We start from the raw sequence: 20,791 nt of genomic DNA, 5'->3' as shown, positions 1-20,791 counted from the left end.
TGATATCCCAGAGAAGGCGTCTGAAGTGGAGGTCAGCCCTCCACAAGTCATTCGTGAGTGTGTAATGGAACTGGTTTAATCTAGCGGGACTGGGCCAGAAGGAACAGGGGAGTGTTAGGATGCCAGCTTGGTGACATAACCCAAACAGGGAACATTAGCGCTGGGTGGCCCTTTGAGAGCATCCCAGGGAGGGCTGAGACGCCTAGGCCCTCACATTCATGCGGAGATCAGCCCCTGGGAGGGAAAGGCATGTCTTTGCTGTAGGTGCCTCTGTGCAGACTGGGCAGCTCCTGCAGGAGGCGGTATCTGAAGGCTGTGGGCTGACAGCAGCTCTAACACTTGATGTATCGTCCAAGCAGTGATTCTGTCCACTACGTTGCAGAAGAATTGAGAACTTTGTAGGAGAATAGAAATGTACCACATTGGGGTTCTGATATGTAGATGGCTCAAAAGAGACCTTGGCTTGTAGGTAATGACTACCAAGTGGCGGTTACTTTGAAAGGGTAAAGAAGTATATCCCATTGATGGTGGCAATTTTTGCCATAGTAATGCTGGACTCTTCTGCTGGCTCGTCTGCTTAATCTGTAATGATTGGTATTACCGACTCATGGTCAAACTTTTGTGGGGAGTGCTCTCTGCCTGAGGAGGGAAAGGGGCTCTCTACATACAGATTTTTTGAGCTGGTCTACCCTAACATCTACCCTATCTATGAACTGCTGGAGCATGTGAAGGGGCTGGTCCTCCAGAACTAAAGCTATAGGATCTCCATGACACAGGGCAACAACAGGATATCCAAGAGGAGTCTTGGTGGGGATCCAGTATTGATGGTGTAGCAATAGCCAGAGGCCTCAGACCAGACAAATGACTCACTGCAATGAACATTTGCAAGTAAACCTGTTTGGTTTTGGGCAAAGGGTGTACTGTGTTACACGTGGTGAAACACTGCAACTTCCATGGCCAGATTTCTTTTTTAAGTTTTTATTTTCTTTTGGGGGGAAGGTTATAGGGGTTGAGGGTAGATGGAAGAACCACGGAATGAGTGGGATCGGGGCATACGATGTGAGGACTGCCGGAACTTTGAGGCCAGCCTGGGATACATGGTAAATTATGGGCCAGCCTACAGTGTGTTATGCTTCCTCAAAAAGCAAGACAACACCCAGAAAGGAATGGCTTTCACACACATGCTCAAAGCCAGTTACGTCTAATAACAGGAACCAGATGTCCTCTGTTGATGACAATGAGGTGGAAAATGTCGTGAGGCCAGGCAAGCATCTGCTCTAGCACTTAGGCTGCACTTGGGGTGTTAGTCGTTTTCTGATGTTTCACTGGACGTTAAAATGGTGGTGTCGGCTGTGTGTCTTGTAATGGCCCTATCCTGTGACTGGGGACAGTGTTCCCTGGCAAACAAGCTTAGCACCCTGACATAACCAGACTGCTAGTCACAGGATTCAGACTTCTAGGCAGCTTAACCACTTATGAGCTGGAACTTGACTGAGGGCTGGTGAGACCACTCATGAACGAAGAGCGTGCTGTGCTCTTGCAGAGGACCTGAGCTGCTCGCAACTGTCTGGGACTCCAGCTCCAGGACTCGGTGGGCACCTGTACACACACACACACACACACACACACACACACACACACGCTTCTTTAAAAGTTAAAAAAAAGAACTGAATTGAAACAATTTCGCTAGTGGAGGTTGAGCATAACAGCTTGCGAGAAGGGGAAGTAAGTGAGGCTGACAGATGAATTTCATATTTTAAATCCCACCTCTAGCAGCTACAAGGCACTTAAATTGCATACAGAGTCAGAATGACCCACTTATAGGGGCAGAAATCTTTTCTCTTTTTTTTGGACTTCCCTGTTTTGTATTTTGACTTTCAGTTATGAAAGTCACAAGCAGTGCTTGCTGAGCTGCAAGGGCAGAGATGCTTCCAAGATGTTCCATGGCCATCAGGTTCTTAAACTTCCTCTATCTGAGGCAGTCTTTGTGTAAGTTCACTGCATTAATTAAGGGACTATTTTTTTAGTGCGTTGATGTTACCTACCTAATCAAACCAACCAGTACACAGAAATTAGTGACATTGTGTCCCTGCCTTAGGAACAGAACAAGTATAACTTCTTAAGACTTGTACAGTTTTTAGAGCATGCCACATATGATAATCAAGGAATGTAAGCATCGTCATTACGGTTTCTATTGCTGCAGTGAAACACAATGACCAAAAAGCGAGTTGGGGAGGAGAGGATTTATTTGGCTTCTACTTCACTGTTCATCATTGGAGGAAGTCAGGGCAGGAACTCACACAGGGCAGGAACCTGGAGGCAGGGGCTGATACAGAGGCCATGGAGGGTGCTGCTTATTGGCTTGCTCCTCTAGATTTTCTCAAACTGCTTGTTTAGAGAACCCAGGACCACCGGCCCAGAGGTGCTTCCACCCACGATGAGCCAGGCCCTCCCACATCAATAACTAAGAAAATGCCTTCTGGATAGTCAGGTCTTATGATGGTCCCTCCTCTCAAATGACTCTAGCCTGTGTTAAGTTGACATAAAACTATCCAGAACAGTGGGTTATACCATTATTCTTGTTCCAAGGAATTGAGACTGGTCCAGAGTCACACAAATCTAGTTTTTAGAAGTTGTGTTTTTGTTTGTTTGTTTGTTTGAGACAGGTTTTCTCTGTGTAGCTTTGGCTGTCCTAGATTCCCTTTGTAGACCAAGTTAGCCTGACACTCATAGAGATCCACCTGCCTCTGTGTCCCCAAGTGCTGGGATTACAGACATGCTCCACCAGGCCTGGCTAAATTGCCATTTTTATTCTTGATTCCAAATAGTTTTTTAGTTACCTTGCCCCACTGATGCTATCACCAAATCTTCACCATGTTTATGTCTTTATGTACCCAATTCTGTGTCCTCTGATCTTGGTTGTGACCTTGACACATCCAGGAGGAGGGGACCTCGAATGAAGAGGTTCCTCCATCATATCCATATGCAGTCAAATCTGAGGAATTGTTTGGTTGATGATTTAGGGAGGCCATAGGCCAGCTCACTGTGGGCGGTGCCACACTTGGGCATGTGGCTCTGAGCTGCAGGAGAATGCTGGCTTAGCATGAGGCAGTAAGCAGCCTTCCTCCATGGTCCTCTTCCTTGGCTCTTGCCTTGACTTCCCTCTGTAAGTTGATATAAACCCTTGCCTCCCAAGCTGCACTTGATCGGGCTGTGCATCACAGCAACAGGGAACATACCGGAACAGGTCTAGTTTCTAGTTACCTAGTTTCCATGTTTTCCTGTAGCAAGAACAGTCCATGTTAATGACTTCCCCCTTTCAAACAGAACTAGAACTTTCTACAAAGAAATCATCAACATAATTCTACCTCAATGTTGATGTAAGTTATTTTTCTTGTATGTGTGTGTGTGTGTGAACAAAGAGGTAAAAATTGCAATACACTTATGTCTACATGTGATTATATTCTGGACAATTTTATTTTACTAATTACAACTCTTATTTGCTGGTCATTAAAAATCTGTGGTTACAGATGGGAAAGTGTGTGATAAACAAGGCCATCACACTGATAAAAACCGAAGAACTCCACCCCTCACCTTTCCTTCAAGTAGCTCAACGCCAGACAGAAGCCCAAGAGTATTCTATATGCCTGGAAGATGATGGCTGGCATTTCAAGAACTGTGCTCTTTCATTGACATTTCACCTTTGATTCTGAGGGTAAAAAGACTTCAAAGGAACCTGAGACCAGAGCCGACCTGAAATGTGCAGCCTGGGTGCTTCCTCTGTCCTATCACCTCAGGTGCAGCGAGGCCAGAGCCACCTTGGCAACATCAGTTGGGTTCAAGAAATGCTTCGGTATGTTGGGTCTGGCCTAGATTTGAAGCTGGAAGGTATGGTTTCTAGTGGGCCAGAATCTGCTTTAGAGTTGGGAAGAATTCGAGAATCATTTGGTCTCATACAGAGATCTGCAAAGTTCTTTTAGAACAACTCTGGCTATAAGTGACAGTGGGGATAATTAAAACAATATCTTCAAAATACAAGACTATGTACCCTATTTCAGTATGAAACACTTGTGTGTGTGTTGAGTGATATAGAATGAAGTACTATTCACAAGAAAAAAAAACTTAATTCTTTTCCTTCTGTAAAGACAAACTCATAAAACAGCAGCCACCCTGACTTGTTCTAATCCTACAATACCATGACAAAACAAGGAAACAGCTATGAAGAGAAACAAAAGTCTTATCATGAGCTTCTCTAAATTCGAGTGTATGATCTCCTACCCACAATTAGAAGGGCCAAAGAGCCACTGTGTGTGCTCCTAGCACTCAGGTGACTGAAACAGGAGGATCACTTAGTCCTAGGAGTTAGGGATCAGTCTGTACAAACACAGACTTCCTTTCAGGAAAGGAAGGAAGGCAGGAAGAAAGAAAGAAAAGAGAGAAAGAAAGGCTAAGATATTTGATAGTTCAAATATCAAAACTGTGAGCTTACTGAATAACTATTTTGCTTACATGTACAATTAGTATTGTATCTATTCTCAGCAATACTGCTAAGTAATAGTAAATGAAATTATATATTTATATCCAGGTCCACTGAATTCAGAAAGAGTACCATATATTTGAATACTTCAAAAGAACAATACCATTCATTAGACACACTGATAAAACATTAGAGCTCTTCATTGCAACAAATGAATCTGAGAGAATATTTTTAAGAGCTTCAATAACTGACAGACACAACCAATCTAATCGAGACGTGAGAAGCTTTGGAACCCATTACCTTGAGAACTCAACAAGTGGGCACTGACAGCTGCCTGGGTGGTACCTCTACTAAAAAGATTAAACCAAGTCACAGGGCCACTGGGAATGGGTTTGGGCCCAGAGAAAATATTTAAGAACACACACTGGAACAAATTGCTGGTCAGTCTTTTCTGGACAGTTTCTGTAGTTTCTCTTCCTGTCTTCAGCGGCCGAAGCAATTCCCAGTTCCCCTTTGAAGCCCCATGGCCCTGCCAGGAACTCAGTGCGAGGCAAAAGGAGTTGGCAGAAAACGTGCTACTTAAGGTCTCATAGGAGCCAATTAAACTAGATTCTTTTCTTACTATCCAACAGGACCAGATCCAACCTTGAGGATCATTTGGGGGTGAACACCTCCAGACGGGAGGTTCCCTTATTTCATTTGATACTGCTCTTAGCTTTCCCCTCTGCCAAAATCCAAGTCTCATAAAATGCCACTTCTCAGTCTGAACAAAGCCAGACAGGACCCAGGAAAGAAGCCTTAGGTTAAAGGTCAGCTTTCTTTCTTTCCTTTCTTTTCCTTCCTTCCTTCCTTCCTTCCTTCCTTCCTTCCTTCCTTCCTTCCTTCCTTCCTTCCTCCCTCCCTCCCTCCCTCCCTCCCTCCCTCCCTCCCTCCCTCCCTCTCTCTCTCTCTCTCTCTCTTTCTTTCTTTCTTTCTGTAAAGGACTAGGTAGTGATGCTGAGGGGTTTGCAGAGCTGCTCTGCCTCCCTGCTGTCATGGTCAGAAGTATGACTCTTAGGTGCAGGAATGCCATGTGACATGCAGGAGTGGGACATACATTGGCAGTGGCCTCTGAGACCATTGCCTTCCCTTGTTCTAGAGAAGAACTGCAAATGGGGCCCCTCTTCTGAAAAGCCATCATGTCTCCTTGGCTCTCGACAGATTATCGCCCGCTTGGTGATACTCTGGTAACAGTCCCATAGCCTTGGCAGAGGTGGCCACGGCTGAGGATTTGTGACCCCCAGCAGCAAACAGACAGGATCAGAAACTGACAGGCATCTGGAAGGGCCCAATGCAGTTTCATTTTGAGACCTGAGCCTGCAGCTATTCATGTTTTTTTTTTTTTTTTTTTTTCTTAACTAATCTTAGATTTGTGCTTAGGAGCTGAAAATAATCGCCATTCTGTGGTAGCAGGTGCACATTCAGAGAAAAATAACAAATTATGGATAACATGATAAACATGATGCCTTATAAGCCTTAAGAGCCAGTGTGCCTTCCCTCAGGACCAAATAAACATAAGTCATTACTGATAATTCACCCCTCAAGCTGCAGATAAACTTGTTTACGTGTATAGAAACCCCCCCCCAAAAAAAACAACAACAACAGAAAGCAATCTAATATATAATCAGCCAAGAGTCACATAATTTCATGCAGGTAGCAGAAGTGTTATCAATCATACTTGTCTTATATTACCAATTGTCTTATATTACCAATGGGGAAACTAGGGCCAAGGAGGAGAGTTACCTTGGTGAATTTGAGGAGGCATCACCAGATCTCATCCATTTCTGCTTCCAATCTGTAGCTATTTAAGCAACCTGGTTTAAAGGGGACTTGTGATTGCACAAGTGCCTGGGGCATGGGGTTATGCTCCAAGGACCTGGGTATCCTTTATGGATGAGCTTTCTGTTGGACTCGAACAAGCTCTAGAAAACACATGGAGTATAACAAAGGAATAGACAGCAGCCTATCGGCTGCTTGATGCTGCCGACAAAAACCGGACAGGATAGAGCATCAGATGGCCATCTTCCCACGAATACAGGTGCTGATCCCTCAGGTTGTATGACAACATGGCAAGAACAGACTGTGACATTCTGAGAGCGAAGTTTGCATTGATCTGTTTCCCTCCCAACAAATCAAAGGCAAACGTGACCCTCGTATCTTTGGTGTCCGTGACGTACAGGATCCCTTGAGCTATGAAGGCGTTGCCAGCCTTGGATTTAGGGTATGTGGTATTGATGTGCTGCAACACAGAGAATGTCCTCTCATCCAGCTGTGCTACAAGGATGCTTGAGCCATCCGCACTTGAAGCATAGATAATCCAGAGGCCCTTCTCGTCCACTGCTATGTTGAAGTACGTCTTGGAATTTGCAAAGAGGTATTTTCGATCAAAATACAAAGCATTTTCAAGCTTCAGAGTTTGAGGTGTCTCTTTGCCAAATTCAAATCTGAAACATGTTTTAAAAAAGGGAGAGTGAGTTGGAGTGGAGTAGCCTTGTCTGCAGACACGGTGGTTTGTTACACTCTTATTACGCTGAGTCAGCAAGGGTGGACCAGGCCTAGTGTTCTCTGTTGCCAAAAGGCGCCAGGAAACTTCTTTTCTACTCACCTTTGCTGATGTTCTGAGGAGCAAGGATGTGAAGGCCAGTGACTAGCCTGTGCTAGCAGAAGCAAAGGGAGACAGCAGTGTAGCATTAAGGATCATCCTCAGATTAGCAAGGTAGCTGAGGACAGCCTTGAACACCTAACCCTCCTGTCTCTACCTGCCAAGTTTCTATAGTGCTTGAGATCAAAACCAGAACTTTAGACACTCTCCCAATTGAGATACACCTGTAGGCTCTAAAATTAGGTTTTAAAACTCCCAAGTTTGATAGTTATTTCTTTATTTCATCCTGAATTGTTTGCTTGTTTGTTTAGTTTTGGTTTTTCGAGACAGGGTTTTTCTATGTAGCCTTGGCTATCCTGAACTCATTTTTGTAGACCAGGATGTCCTCGAACTCATAGAAATCCCCTGCCTCTGCCTCCCTGAGTGCTGAGATTAAATGTGTGTACCACTATATCTGATGATGGCTGACTCATCTCAGGGCTTTGCAGTGACAAGGAGGTTTTTACTTCAGAATGCATCACAGGCCTGAGGCTTTAGAAAGGTGTAGGATATTTGCCTACAGTAGAGCCTTAGGGGAGTGCCAGGATTGAAGAGCCTTAGGGGAGTGCCAGGATTGAAGAGCCTTAGGGGAGTGCCAGGATTGAAGAGCCTTAGGGGAGTGCCAGGATTGAAGAGCCTTAGGGGAGTGCCAGGATTGAAGAGCCTTAGGGGAGTGCCAGGATTGAAGAGCCTTAGGGGAGTGCCAGGATTGAAGAGCCTTAGGGGAGTGCCAGGATTGAAGAGCCTTAGGGGAGTGCCAGGATTGAAGAGCCTTAGGGGAGTGCCAGGATTGAAGAGCCTTAGGGGAGTGCCAGGATTGAAGAGCCTTAGGGGAGTGCCAGGATTGAAGAGCCTTAGGGGAGTGCCAGGATTGAAGAGCCTTAGGGGAGTGCCAGGATTGAAGAGCCTTAGGGGAGTGCCAGGATTGAAGAGCCTTAGGGAGTGCCAGGATTGAAGAGCCTTAGGGAGTGCCAGGATTGAAGAGCCTTAGGGGAGTGCCAGGATTGAAGAGCCTTAGGGGAGTGCCAGGATTGAAGAGCCTTAGGGGAGTGCCAGGATTGAAGAGCCTTAGGGGAGTGCCAGGATTGAAGAGCCTTAGGGAGTGCCAGGATTGAAGAGCCTTAGGGAGTGCCAGGATTGAAGAGCCTTAGGGGAGTGCCAGGATTGAAGAGCCTTAGGGGAGTGCCAGGATTGAAGAGCCTTAGGGAGTGCCAGGATTGAAGAGCCTTAGGGGAGTGCCAGGATTGAAGAGCCTTAGGGAGTGCCAGGATTGAAGAGCCTTAGGGAGTGCCAGGATTGAAGAGCCTTAGGGGAGTGCCAGGATTGAAGAGCCTTAGGGGAGTGCCAGGATTGAAGAGCCTTAGGGGAGTGCCAGGATTGAAGAGCCTTAGGGGAGTGCCAGGATTGAAGAGCCTTAGGGGAGTGCCAGGATTGAAGAGCCTTAGGGAGTGCCAGGATTGAAGAGCCTTAGGGGAGTGCCAGGATTGAAGAGCCTTAGGGGAGTGCCAGGATTGAAGAGCCTTAGGGGAGTGCCAGGATTGAAGAGCCTTAGGGGAGTGCCAGGATTGAAGAGCCTTAGGGGAGTGCCAGGATTGAAGAGCCTTAGGGGAGTGCCAGGATTGAAGAGCCTTAGGGGAGTGCCAGGATTGAAGAGCCTTAGGGGAGTGCCAGGATTGAAGAGCCTTAGGGAGTGCCAGGATTGAAGGGCCTTAGGGGAGTGCCAGGATTGAAGAGCCTTAGGGAGTGCCAGGATTGAAGAGCCTTAGGGGAGTGCCAGGATTGAAGAGCCTTAGGGGAGTGCCAGGATTGAAGAGCCTTAGGGAGTGCCAGGATTGAAGAGCCTTAGGGAGTGCCAGGATTGAAGAGCCTTAGGGGAGTGCCAGGATTGAAGGGCCTTAGGGAGTGCCAGGATTGAAGAGCCTTAGGGGAGTGCCAGGATTGAAGAGCCTTAGGGAGTGCCAGGATTGAAGAGCCTTAGGGGAGTGCCAGGATTGAAGAGCCTTAGGGAGTGCCAGGATTGAAGGGCCTTAGGGGAGTGCCAGGATTGAAGGGCCTTAGGGAGTGCCAGGATTGAAGAGCCTTAGGGAGTGCCAGGATTGAAGGGCCTTAGGGAGAGCCAGGATTGAAGAGCCTTAGGGGAGTGCCAGGATTGAAGAGCCTTAGGGAGTGCCAGGATTGAAGAGCCTTAGGGAGTGCCAGGATTGAAGAGCCTTAGGGAGTGCCAGGATTGAAGAGCCTTAGGGGAGTGCCAGGATTGAAGAGCCTTAGGGAGTGCCAGGATTGAAGAGCCTTAGGGAGTGCCAGGATTGAAGGGCCTTAGGGAGTGCCAGGATTGAAGAGCCTTAGGGGAGTGCCAGGATTGAAGGGCCTTAGGGAGAGCCAGGATTGAAGAGCCTTAGGGGAGTGCCAGGATTGAAGAGCCTTAGGGGAGTGCCAGGATTGAAGAGCCTTAGGGAGTGCCAGGATTGAAGAGCCTTAGGGGAGTGCCAGGATTGAAGAGCCTTAGGGAGTGCCAGGATTGAAGAGCCTTAGGGGAGTGCCAGGATTGAAGAGCCTTAGGGGAGTGCCAGGATTGAAGAGCCTTAGGGGAGTGCCAGGATTGAAGAGCCTTAGGGGAGTGCCAGGATTGAAGAGCCTTAGGGAGTGCCAGGATTGAAGGGCCTTAGGGAGTGCCAGGATTGAAGGGCCTTAGGGGAGTGCCAGGATTGAAGAGCCTTAGGGGAGTGCCAGGATTGAAGGGCCTTAGGGAGTGCCAGGATTGAAGAGCCTTAGGGAGTGCCAGGATTGAAGAGCCTTAGGGGAGTGCCAGGATTGAAGAGCCTTAGGGAGTGCCAGGATTGAAGAGCCTTAGGGGAGTGCCAGGATTGAAGAGCCTTAGGGGAGTGCCAGGATTGAAGAGCCTTAGGGGAGTGCCAGGATTGAAGAGCCTTAGGGGAGTGCCAGGATTGAAGAGCCTTAGGGAGTGCCAGGATTGAAGGGCCTTAGGGAAGTGCCAGGATTGAAGAGCCTTAGGGAGTGCCAGGATTGAAGGCATTCACCACTACGCCCGGCCTCCATGCTGAATTTTTAAGGAAAAAAAAAAAAAAGACAATTTAAGTTAAGGAAAATTCTCACCAGGTGAGAAGAGATTGTAGCACAGGCTGTGAAGAGAATTTTCTTGTTGGGTAAGAGGCTTATAAAGACAATCACGCATGGAATCCCACATCCCTTAGCTTCTGGGATCTGATTTCCTAGACCCCAAACTGAAATATAGTATCAAAAAGTGAATTAACGATTTGACTGCTACCTAAATCTGGAACTTAGGCATGTTAGGCTAAAAAACCCACCAGATGGCGCTATTGAGCGCAAGAGGCCTCTCACTGTGGTGGGCATTTAGGAAGCAAGACAAAAAAGAAGCAGACTAGAAAACCTGAATTAAGCTGAAAAGGAGCCTAAGGAGAGTGGGGGTGAGGGGTTGTCCCACAGGAGCTGCACGCTTTGATACATCCTGCCCCTCCTTCTTCTCTAGGCCTGTGGCTTCACAGAGATCTAGGCTTAGGAGGATGCCTTCCCTACCCAGTCAGCACAGCTCAGGTGGAGGAATTTCAATTCAAAACGTGGCCGCTCTGGCAAGAGATCATATCTAAAGACTTTCTAGGTCTGTGTGATCTGGCTGGAATGCAGACACACTGGGCAAGGTTAGCACAGGCCTTTAATCCCAGGAGACAGGCAAGCAGATCTCTGAGTTCAAGGCCAGCCTGGTATAGAGCAAGCTTCAGGTAAAGAAATGCTTAGGTCCGTGGTGGTACACACTTTTAATACTAAATAATGAAGGTAAAGTTAGTTTATAGAAGGAAGCACCCATGTTTGAAAATGATGTCTAATTGAGTGGCAGAAAAAAAGGAAACATTTGATAGAATAGGGGGAAGAGAGGGAGAGAATAGGGAGAGAGGAGGCAGTTTTACCGAGAAGCTGAAGAGAGAACGAGCCAGAGGATGAGAAGGAGCCGGAAGATTAGAACATTCTGCCAAAGTTAGTTTGCGGTCAAGCTGAGCAATTCAGTCAGAAGCTGGGAGAAGCCAGTCTGAATCAGTCAGCTTAGGGGGGAGCTTGAGCCAGAACAGCTGAGTTGAACCAGCCAGCCAGAGCTCAGAAAGAACAAGAAAGGGTGAGTTTATTCAGCAGTAAGTCTCAGAGGCTGAAAACATTCTAGACTTAGATTACACTGTATGGAGGCTAGAAGCTTCCAGGACTGGCCTAGGTTAATCAAGCGAATAAAAGTTACTTTTACAGGCTCACCTAAGCGTGATAGTGGGATATATATATATATATATATATAGAGAGAGAGAGAGAGAGAGAGAGAGAGAGAGAAAGAGAGAGAGAATTCATTTCTCATTTAAGAGCTTCTTCACCCCAGAACTCTCCCTAACTCCTAACACCTACAGCTTCGACCCCTGGTAACATGGTATCGGGGAGCTGCATTAAACAGACATCAGGCACCGGGGCATCTGGTGCAGGGGAGTTCTTTCCTCTCCTACCAGTACTGGTAACCAGTGCCAAAATGGTGATGAGGAGACCAACAGAAGAGATGGTGAGAAAGCGGGAAGGGAGAGTGAGGTAAGGAAAGGGCATTTGCTCTCTTGGCTATCTGCCAAGCTGTATTGGCTGAGTCTGTTTGCAAAAGGTGGTTACAGCTGGGCGCATTGACTGCTGGAGGGTCGGGGGACAGTCATGGGTCCCTCACGTGAGTATCCAGCCACCCTGCCAATTATATGCAGTTCTGTCCTGATTACATGTAGCCTTGGGGTCTCGAGGAGGGGCTAGAGTAAACAGGAGGAGGAGAACTAGGGGGAGGGGCAGCCGTTATCTATGCTGGTGTAGGCTCTCTGGTGTGGCTGCATTAAGCTGTAACCTGCCTGTAACCCTTCACCCATCGTTCTGTAAGCAAGCCTATGAATCCACTGGTTCCCCAGACTGAACTTTGGTGGAATTGTGCCTGTGTGTCACTGGGGCTTTGGGAGAAAGGAGAGGTGTTGTTTATGGCTCCCCAGGGAGAGAGTTTTTAACAACATAACTCCATCTCAAGAAAAATAAGCGAGCCCCCAGGTCAGAGAGTGAGACTTTGTGCCGGGAAGCTCTGACTGCTTGCTTCCTGTCCCAAAGGATGTGAGAGCGGCAGTGGCCGTAACTCCAGGTCTCCTTCTCCCTGCGTCTCATCCAGCCATGGGGCCACATCAGCAACAAATGACCCCAGGAGCCCAGGCAGAAGCCAGGGCGTGGGTCTCCCTCGCTGTCCTCTGACGTTCCTTTGGAGGACAAACCCCAGACTGACCTACCTAGGCACATGAAGATGACAAAACACAGCTATCCAACCGCAGGAGACAACATGCGGTGGGCAGAGCATGAGACCCTCGAGGAGACCCCCAGGGCACAGGGTCAGGGCGGCTCACCTCACGATGGTGTTGGAGCCCCCTTTGTGGTAGTAGAGGGAGTTGTTGTAAACAGCATGCCCACAGCCGTGGAAATAGTGCGGCAGGTGGATGAGGGTAAAACTGCTATTCAGAAGTGCCGGCAGGTCTTTGAACTCCTTCACCATGATGCCTGTGGGAGGGAAGGGGGAGGCTGTTACCCATAGCAATCACACCCCTGCCCAGGAAAGGTCAGGCTGCTGGGAGAACTGTCCCCTCCCACCTACGCCACCCTAGAGTATTTATAAAATCAAGCAGCTCGAGCCTGCCCCAGGAACAAACACTTGGTGCTTCCGTAGCCGCTGCTTGCTGCCTCCTACCCCTTCCCACCCACCAAGACTGCCAGGCCTGCTGCTGCTCCTATACACTACTTTTCTTTTCCTTTGAGCCCCATGCCCTCCGCCTGGTAGACAGAGGTTACTGCTGAGATGATCAGTTAGCGTTGATAAAGATAAAGAACGTGGCTCCTGGCTTTCTGGCAACCAGCGTGCACGGTTAGACCTTTCTGGAACGAGGCCACTCCTACTGGCCACTTCAACCACGCGTCCTTTGGGGACAATGTGACCAGTTCAGGCGTGAGGAGGCTGAGAAATGACTCTCTGCCTTCTCCTGCCGGGCTCCACCCAACAGACACGTGAGATATGGCCAACAGCGCTCCCATAAGATGGCCTCAAACTCAGACAGCGGCTCACTGTACACAGGCAATTTGTCTTTTCTATCTAAGGCCATGTCATCCCAACGTACACCAGACCTTACAGCCAGGTGGCTTGTGTGGCATAATTCGTCTCCTATGGCATCCACAGTTTGCACTGCTTGACAAAACCTGATATCATGCTCTTTGTTTCTTCTGGCTATTGTGTTAAAATTGGATAGTTTGCATTGCTGTGGCCGTGTTCCTGGGATCTGAACTACAAGCTCGCAGCCAACACATTCAAACTACGGAAGTGTTCAGCCCATTTAGTTGTGCTTTCTAAAATGCAGAGCCTTAGACTAACACTAGCAGGGACCTCAGACACTTGGGTACAGGATAAGCTTGAAGGTAAGCCACAAAGACGATTTCAACAGCAAATGGGCCATCTCTGGAGGGAAGTACCTGAAAAATGTTCAGTCACCCAGATACGGTCATCGCTTTTGTCAGCAGACTCTCTTATCCAAGCCCCAAAAGTCTCTCTCACTTTTAGTACTTGGGTTGGGTTTCCAATGGAAGTGATCATGGATTCTGTCAGAAGAAAAGACAGTTACTTACCGGACAGTAAATGCAGCCAGTTTTGAATTTCCAAACTTTTGTGTGTGGTTCTGGGGATTGAATCTAGGGCCTGTGCAGGCCAGTGAAGCACACCACCACTGAGGCACACCCCAGCCCAGGGTGCTGGATTTTGTACCTGTTTGTGGAGAATGATGTTCATTTACTTTCTCGTCAGCTTTCCCCACCAACGTATCATCATTCGGGATGACACACGTCTCACCTAAAAGGACAACAATCAAAGCAGATGCTGTTGTCACAATGGGGTTATATGGCTTTATGTCTATAACCTCCACTTCCTTGAAAAGTGCCAAATATAGCCATTAGAACATTTCCGCCATGGCTTTTGGTAGCTTGCCCTTTAGCGCTCCCAACCAGTGTTTCACTCTGATAGTTGGGTCCATTCCCCGGAAACAACTTCTAGAAATAACACTATTCTGAGCAAGGCAGGTGTTTGGAGAAAGTCAGGGTCTTCCTCCATGTCTGCTGCTGAAATGACAGCTCAAGGGGTGTCTCATGGTTTAAGACAAGCAAGGCATTCTGGGTAACTTCTCAAGTTCTAAATCCACTCTAGCAATATTTTCCATTATTATGATCTTTTGTTTCTAGGAAACTTCTGAACTGAGCTGGGCCAGGGAGTTCCCTGGGTGTCTGTTTTCTATCTGTAAGTTAGAAACACACATGCCAGCATTCTAAGATAGTCATGGGAATCAGAAGAAATAAGTCCATAGCACCATGCTGGACACTGTTATCAGCACTTAAAACTTAGAAGTGGAGGATTACAGATATAGCTTAATGGTAGACATGGGGCTCTGAGTTCAACTCCCCCCACAACACACACCAGTGATAATGATGGAGCTGCTATAATTATTCTCTGCAGGGAATTAGCCAACTTGAGTGCCCCACTATCTTCCGGACTTTCACTCTCTCGGGAATTTGATGCTACAGTTAATAGCTTAGACCTCAAGATGCTGCCCTCAGGGGACCTAGTGACACTGTGTTTTTAAGTTGTAACAGTAATCAGAAACAAACCAAATAAAACACTGCTCCAGGGGGAGGGAGGGAGAAAGGGAGTGGGGGAGAGAAGGAGAAGGGAAAGGGGAGGAAGAAGGAAGGGGGAGGGAGAGGAAGATGGGAAGGGAGAGGAAGAGGGGAAGGGAGAGGGTTGTATAGCCAACCAAAAAGAGAGCATGAAGGTAGGAGCTGGGAGAGAGGTGAGGGAAGGGTTGCTGGGTTCAGTGCTGGGCCAGTCCATAGTCCTCATTCCCGGGATAGGTATTCAGATTTCCCATGAGCATACTGCAGGGAGGAATCTCTTTTAAGACAATGTCTCCCCCTTTCAAAATCTGGTCACAAATGGGTTCCATGGGGGCTTGGTGACCTGGACACTGGCTGTTGAACATGTTTTGCTGCCGAGGGCCTTTGGCTCTTCTGCTTCCAGGAGGACCTGGAGGCCCTGGGGGTCCAGGTGGGCCAGGGGGTCCTTGGTCACCTTTGGCACCTAGAGAGGAGGAGAGGGACAAACTGATGAAATGTCTTGCACAGAGACAGTTTCCCTTTAGGGAAAGAGAAGCGGGCAGCTCTGGTGTCCCGCTGTGTGCACCCCTTCCTAGAGTTGATTTAGGTTAATGCTGTCTTTACTAGGTTAAAGAGCTACCATAGCAGGTCCTGATGATCTGCTATGTGTAAGATCTGTGCCAAGAGTTTTATCCGTCTTCCCTTCATTCTTCCAAGTCCCTGTGAGAGGTGGTAGTGGGATCCTCTCAGGCACTGCCAGGGAGCGGAGGTCAATTAAGGTCACAAGTGAATAGAGCAGGACCTCTGCCCAGTAGCATCTGTCACTGCGGGCAGGGGGTAGGGGATGAGGTTGGGGCGGGGGATGGGGAGAATGGTGGGGAAATGAAATGGGAGATGGACGGTGGACCCAATTCTGGTTTCCTAAAAATCTCAGAGGAACTCTTTCCTTCTTCCCCTCCCTTCTCCTTCTCTTCCTCTACTTCTTCCTCTCCTTCCCCCTTTCTCTCCCCCCTGTCCTGCCCATTTTCCTTCTTAGGCTAGGGAATTTAGCCCAGGGACTCTTGCAAACAAGGCAAACACTTTATGACCGCACTACAACCCCATCTCCTGTGAACCCTGACAGCCATTCAATCCCAGAGAGCATCGGAATGCCTGGGGGGAGACTGTCATGAAGCTCCTCTGGGTGTGGCGGACCAGCCTCATTAGACTCTGCTCTGGTCAGTGAGACCTTGGTCTCAGCACCGAAGCAACCCTGCAGCCTCAGCCTCCCTATGCTTGGGACTACAGGCGGCAGCTACACCCTACCAACCAAGGTGAAAGAGTTAAGTTACAGTCAAGCCAGATACGGGACTCACACTTGCCCACATGGAGAAACACAGCTCTGGAAATACAGACCGCCATGCTGAACATGGTGGTCCGCAGCTATAGTCCCAGCACTCTGGAGGTAGAGGCCGGAGGATTGGGCAAGGCCAGTCTCTACTACTCAGTGAGTTCCAGGCTAGCCTGGGGTACAGAAGACTCTGTCTCAAACAAGGAAGGAAAGAATTCCAGAACCTGCACAGAGCAGAGATCCGGAGAAGAGAGAAGCCACCAGGGCAGCCCATGGGTTGGGCAGGGCAGCCACTGTGCCCCAGTGTCAGGAGAAGCCCGGCCTACCTGTCAACAGCACGTCATTAGACACATCTCCTTTGTCTCCCTTTTCACCCTTCTGTCCTGGCGGGCCCTCATTTCCAGGCAAGCCCAGTTCTCCAGCATCTCCCTTTTCTCCCTTTTCTCCTGGACTTCCCGTGGCTCCGGGTAACCCTGTGAGGAAAAAAAAAAAAAAAAAAAAAAAAGACATATTAACTTGTGTACACGATTCTGTTTTCCTCTTTCTAATGACTGTACTTCTGTAGAGCAGCTTTGTAAAACGACCACCACACTCTTCACCACCCATCCACCGATGGTGCTGGACACTCATTGTGGGATGGTATTTCCAGGTGGCTCTGGGGGACTGCTTCTAGGGAATCTGGCTGAGCCACGAAGTTGGAGAGTGAAGCAAGAGAGGAGGGGATGACAGTTTGAGGAACGCAGCAAGTTGCTTCTGACAGCTGTTTTGTTGCAACAGCAAGACACAATCAGAGAACACGAAGAGTAAGGCTAACTTGTGATGGTTAATATTGACTGCAAATCAGCCTGGCTCTTCCAGACTTGCTTTGTTGATTGTTTCACTTGTGTCCACTGCCACCTTTTCCTGGGACTTGTCTCCCTCACTGCTAGCAGAAGACTTTCCCAAGGCTCCATCTAACACTCCAGCCAACACGAAACAAGAATTCAGCTTCCAGGAAAATGTTCTAAGTGTTAACTTATAGCCAAAATTAAGTAACCATAATCCAAGTTACCCTACAGTTAACTGCCTGACAACATAGACTTCAAAAATTGGGTCAGTCAGGAAATACAACTCAGTCTATTAACAAACAAGGAAAAGCATAGGTCGATGGGTGCGAAAAGGCATTTGTATGGCATTCAACATACATTCTCAACGAAATCCCCACCGAAACAGGAATAAAAAGGAATTTCCTCATTCGGCAAGTCAGAGTCTGTGAGAAACGACAGCTGACATCGTCATTTCCAGTGAAAGGCTACGTGTGTTCCCCTAATATCAGGAGCAAGGCCAGGGCAGCCATGCTCACCCATTCTGGTTAATTCTTCTGGGTGCAGAAAACACGATATTCTATAGAAAAAGAAAGATGAGGCTCACTGATTGAGAAGTGGGCATCAAAACCATCTTAATTTGCAGGTGGCCTGGTTATTTATGTAGAAAATTTCAAGAAATCTATTTTAAAAATTAAAAAATAAAAAATAAAAAGAGCAACTTGAAGTCACAAGGACTCAAGCATTCCAAGTTCTGGGAGGGGAAGGTGGGTGCACAAAGACGTTGTTAGAAATGAACCATATGTGCTACTCCTTATCCCAAAAATTGATTGTTCATTTTGATAGGAATTCCCTGAAGACAGCGCTTAATTGTAATGCTACTCAGAGTGATGGCAGCCACCAGGGAAGAGCCGTCAGTGTGAGCCTAACAGTCTCCTCAGTGTCCATAGCAAGATGGAGTGGGAGCTCTGTCTTCGGCGATCACTGCCAGTTCCTGTCCCTTCTGTAGACCCCACCAAAGTACCCACTCCGCTGCCCCTCTCCTGTGCTCCACTCATCTGACTAATCCCTGGTTTGTCACTCTGGGGAAAGGTGAACTTTGTCCTCCAGTTTGTTTGTTTTTAATTCTCACTATACAGCCCAGGCTGGTCTCACACTCACAGCGATCCTCCTGCCTCCATCTGGGACTCCGGGTGTGCACTATCACACCTAGCTTACGTGGGGCTTCAGGCTAAGCCGGGCTTTGCGCAGGCGAGATGGCTGCTCGACCGTCTTAGCCGCATCTCTGGCCTGCTCTCTAGTTGCACCACCCTATCTGGACCACCCTACCTCGCGCCAACCATGTTGCATCCCATCATAGTTGTGCCAAAGCAGCATCTGTCAACCTGTGGGTCACGACCCCTTGGGAGTGGTTGGATGACCCTTTCACAGGGGTCACCTAAGACTGCCCGAAATCGGAGATATTTACATTACAATTCATAACAGTAGCAAAATTACTGTTATGAAGTAGTAATGAAAATAATCTCAGGATTGGGGTCACTACAACATGAGGCTGAGTTAAAGGGTCACAGCATGAGGAAGGTTGAGAGCCACTGTTCTAAAGGAATGAAAACAAATTCCAGGTTAGAAGGCGCTGTGGGATTCATTTAGGTCAATTTCCCATCAATCCCCAAGCTTCTCTGTGCTCCCTGCTCCCTGCTATCCAGTTGGCTCTGTCTGTTTGTTGTATGTAGCCCCGGCTGTCCTGGAACTCACTCTGTAGACCAGGCTGGCCTTGAATTCACAGAGGGCTGTCTGCCTCTGCCTCCCTGAGTGCAGAATTAAACATGCGCCCCACCATGCCTGACTACGGCTGACTCATCTCAGGGCTTTGCAGTGACAGACAGGTTTTCACTTTGGAATGCTTCACAGGTCTGGGGCTTTAGGAACGCTGTAGAGTGCCTGCCTAGTGCGGGCCCTGGGTTCAGTCTCCGGCATCACAGAAACACAAAATCAAGATGCAGCGAGGAAAATACTACTCGATGGATTTCAACAAATCACAACGGAAATCTAGAGCTGGACCCGATGGCACATGGAGGTTGGGAGTGTAAGGCCATCATCGGTTGCACAGAGACTCTAATACAAGCTTGGGCTGCCTGTAACCCTGTCTCAGAAAACAATAACAACAAATCCAGATGAAAAAAAGCTATCCCTGAGCGCACAGTGGAGGAGGACGGGAAGAGGGACAGGCGCCCCCCCCCATCAGCAGCACGTGCCCTGCTGTGGGCTTGACATCTATGGTCACAAACTACACAGTGATGCTATTACTGAGCAGGGCCACTCTTCGCACAGCACCGAGAGCCCACGGCTCTGGGTCATTCTTGACACTAGGCCTTCTGGCTGTAAAGTGACAAAAGCCCTTCTCGGGGCCCTCCGCACGAGAAGGCAGCCCTTTGTCAGTATTTAACAAGCAGCCAGGCATATCATCGGAAGGAGACAAAAGACAGGGTGGTTGCTATAGCATTCTGCCCGCAGAGTGTGCCAAGTGTCACAGACACCTCCCGAAGATTTACACAACCCACATTCAGCAGCTCTCAGGGAAATGGTGTCTGCTGCTTACTCGAGGCTTTCCAGACCTTTTCTCTGCCTCAAGAGCGTGTCTGCGCCATCATCTGTCTTCCCTTCCTTTGTCTTATTCCTCCTTCACGTACCTTTCTGTTCCTTTCTCAAAAAGGCCACGGGGCAACAGGAAAATGTTCAATCCATACCAGAGCCCTGCTGGAGCCTTTGCCTGAGGGAGTATTTTGCCTCATAGCTAGGGTGTGCATGGCCACTTTTCATTTTTTGGTAAAAGACGGTGGAGGATGGTTTGTCTCTATCATGCAGTCTGTCTTTACTGTGTGCATACATCTGTGCATGTGTGTTTATGTATGTATGTGTGTGTGTCTGTGTTGTGTGTTTGTGTGTTTGAAGGTCACATGTCAATATCAGGAATCTTCTTCTATCACTCTTCACCCTATTGTTTTTAATTAAAAAAAAAAAAAAAAAGAGCTGGGCGTGGCAGCACACAGCTTTAATCCCTGCACTCAGAAGGCTGGCAGCTCTCAGTTTGAGGCCAGCCCAGACTCGTACATAGTGAGGTCCAGGCCGGCCAGGGACTATGTAGAGAGGCCCTGTCTCAACACAAGGCAACAACAAAGGTTTACCGTGTGTTGGAGGTAGGTGGCAGGTGTGCACGCATGGAACTCGGAGGGTAGCCCGCAACAGTCAGTTCTTTCCTTCCGCCGAGTGGGTCCTGGGAATCGAACCCAGGTCATCAGACCTGTACAGAACGCATCTTTACCGCTAAGCCTTATCTTTGGTCTCATCTTGTTTTTTGAGATAGGGTCTTTCTACTGGGCCTGGAGCTTGCTGTTTTAGCAGGACAAGCTGGCCAGCAAGCTCCAGGGAAGGAACTTTCTGTCTGCCCCTGCCACTCTCCAGGTGGCATTACAGGGGTACACTATTATGCCTGCTTTTGTTCTTTAGCTATCGCATGTGACAAAGCTTTCTCTATGGTAACTCACGTTGGCCACCCACTGGCACCATCTAACCACCATTCGCTGTGGTTACTTAGGCCAAGGCTGCCAGCCCTGCACAGTGACACTGCAGCACAGCATGGCCTGAAGCCTGGTACTCCCTGTCCCACGACTCTTCACTGGCTTGGAGTGACAATCTGCTAGAGAAGAAAAGTTATATTATCCCTGCCTGACTCCCCAGGGAGAAATGGCTGTCTTGTTTTCTTCTGGCATCGCCCACTCAAAACAGACAGTTCC

At 48.3% G+C, this 20,791-nt stretch overlaps 1 protein-coding gene across 1 annotated transcript in view; it reads right to left on the bottom strand.

Annotated features, from left to right (window-relative positions):
• Positions 1–5,416: 5,416 nt before the first annotated feature.
• Gldn (gliomedin) overlaps positions 5,417–20,791 on the bottom strand; it is a 51,430-nt gene continuing 36,055 nt past the window's right edge. Inside the window, exons 5-10 of the mRNA XM_021638693.2 lie at positions 16,521–16,667; positions 15,229–15,348; positions 13,987–14,070; positions 13,698–13,823; positions 12,587–12,737; positions 5,417–6,960 (exon numbers count right to left, since the gene is read on the bottom strand). Of these exons, the coding sequence (XP_021494368.1) occupies positions 6,480–6,960; positions 12,587–12,737; positions 13,698–13,823; positions 13,987–14,070; positions 15,229–15,348; positions 16,521–16,667 (1,109 nt within the window). The 3' untranslated portion in view covers positions 5,417–6,479. The remainder of the gene's footprint in view (positions 6,961–12,586; positions 12,738–13,697; positions 13,824–13,986; positions 14,071–15,228; positions 15,349–16,520; positions 16,668–20,791) is intronic.

Source organism: Meriones unguiculatus, chromosome 1, assembly GCF_030254825.1.
Source record: "Meriones unguiculatus strain TT.TT164.6M chromosome 1, Bangor_MerUng_6.1, whole genome shotgun sequence".
Classification (NCBI taxonomy): Eukaryota; Metazoa; Chordata; class Mammalia; order Rodentia; family Muridae; genus Meriones; species Meriones unguiculatus.
Note: the sequence above shows the minus strand (reverse complement) of the source record. Positions and strands in the feature narration are given on the sequence as shown.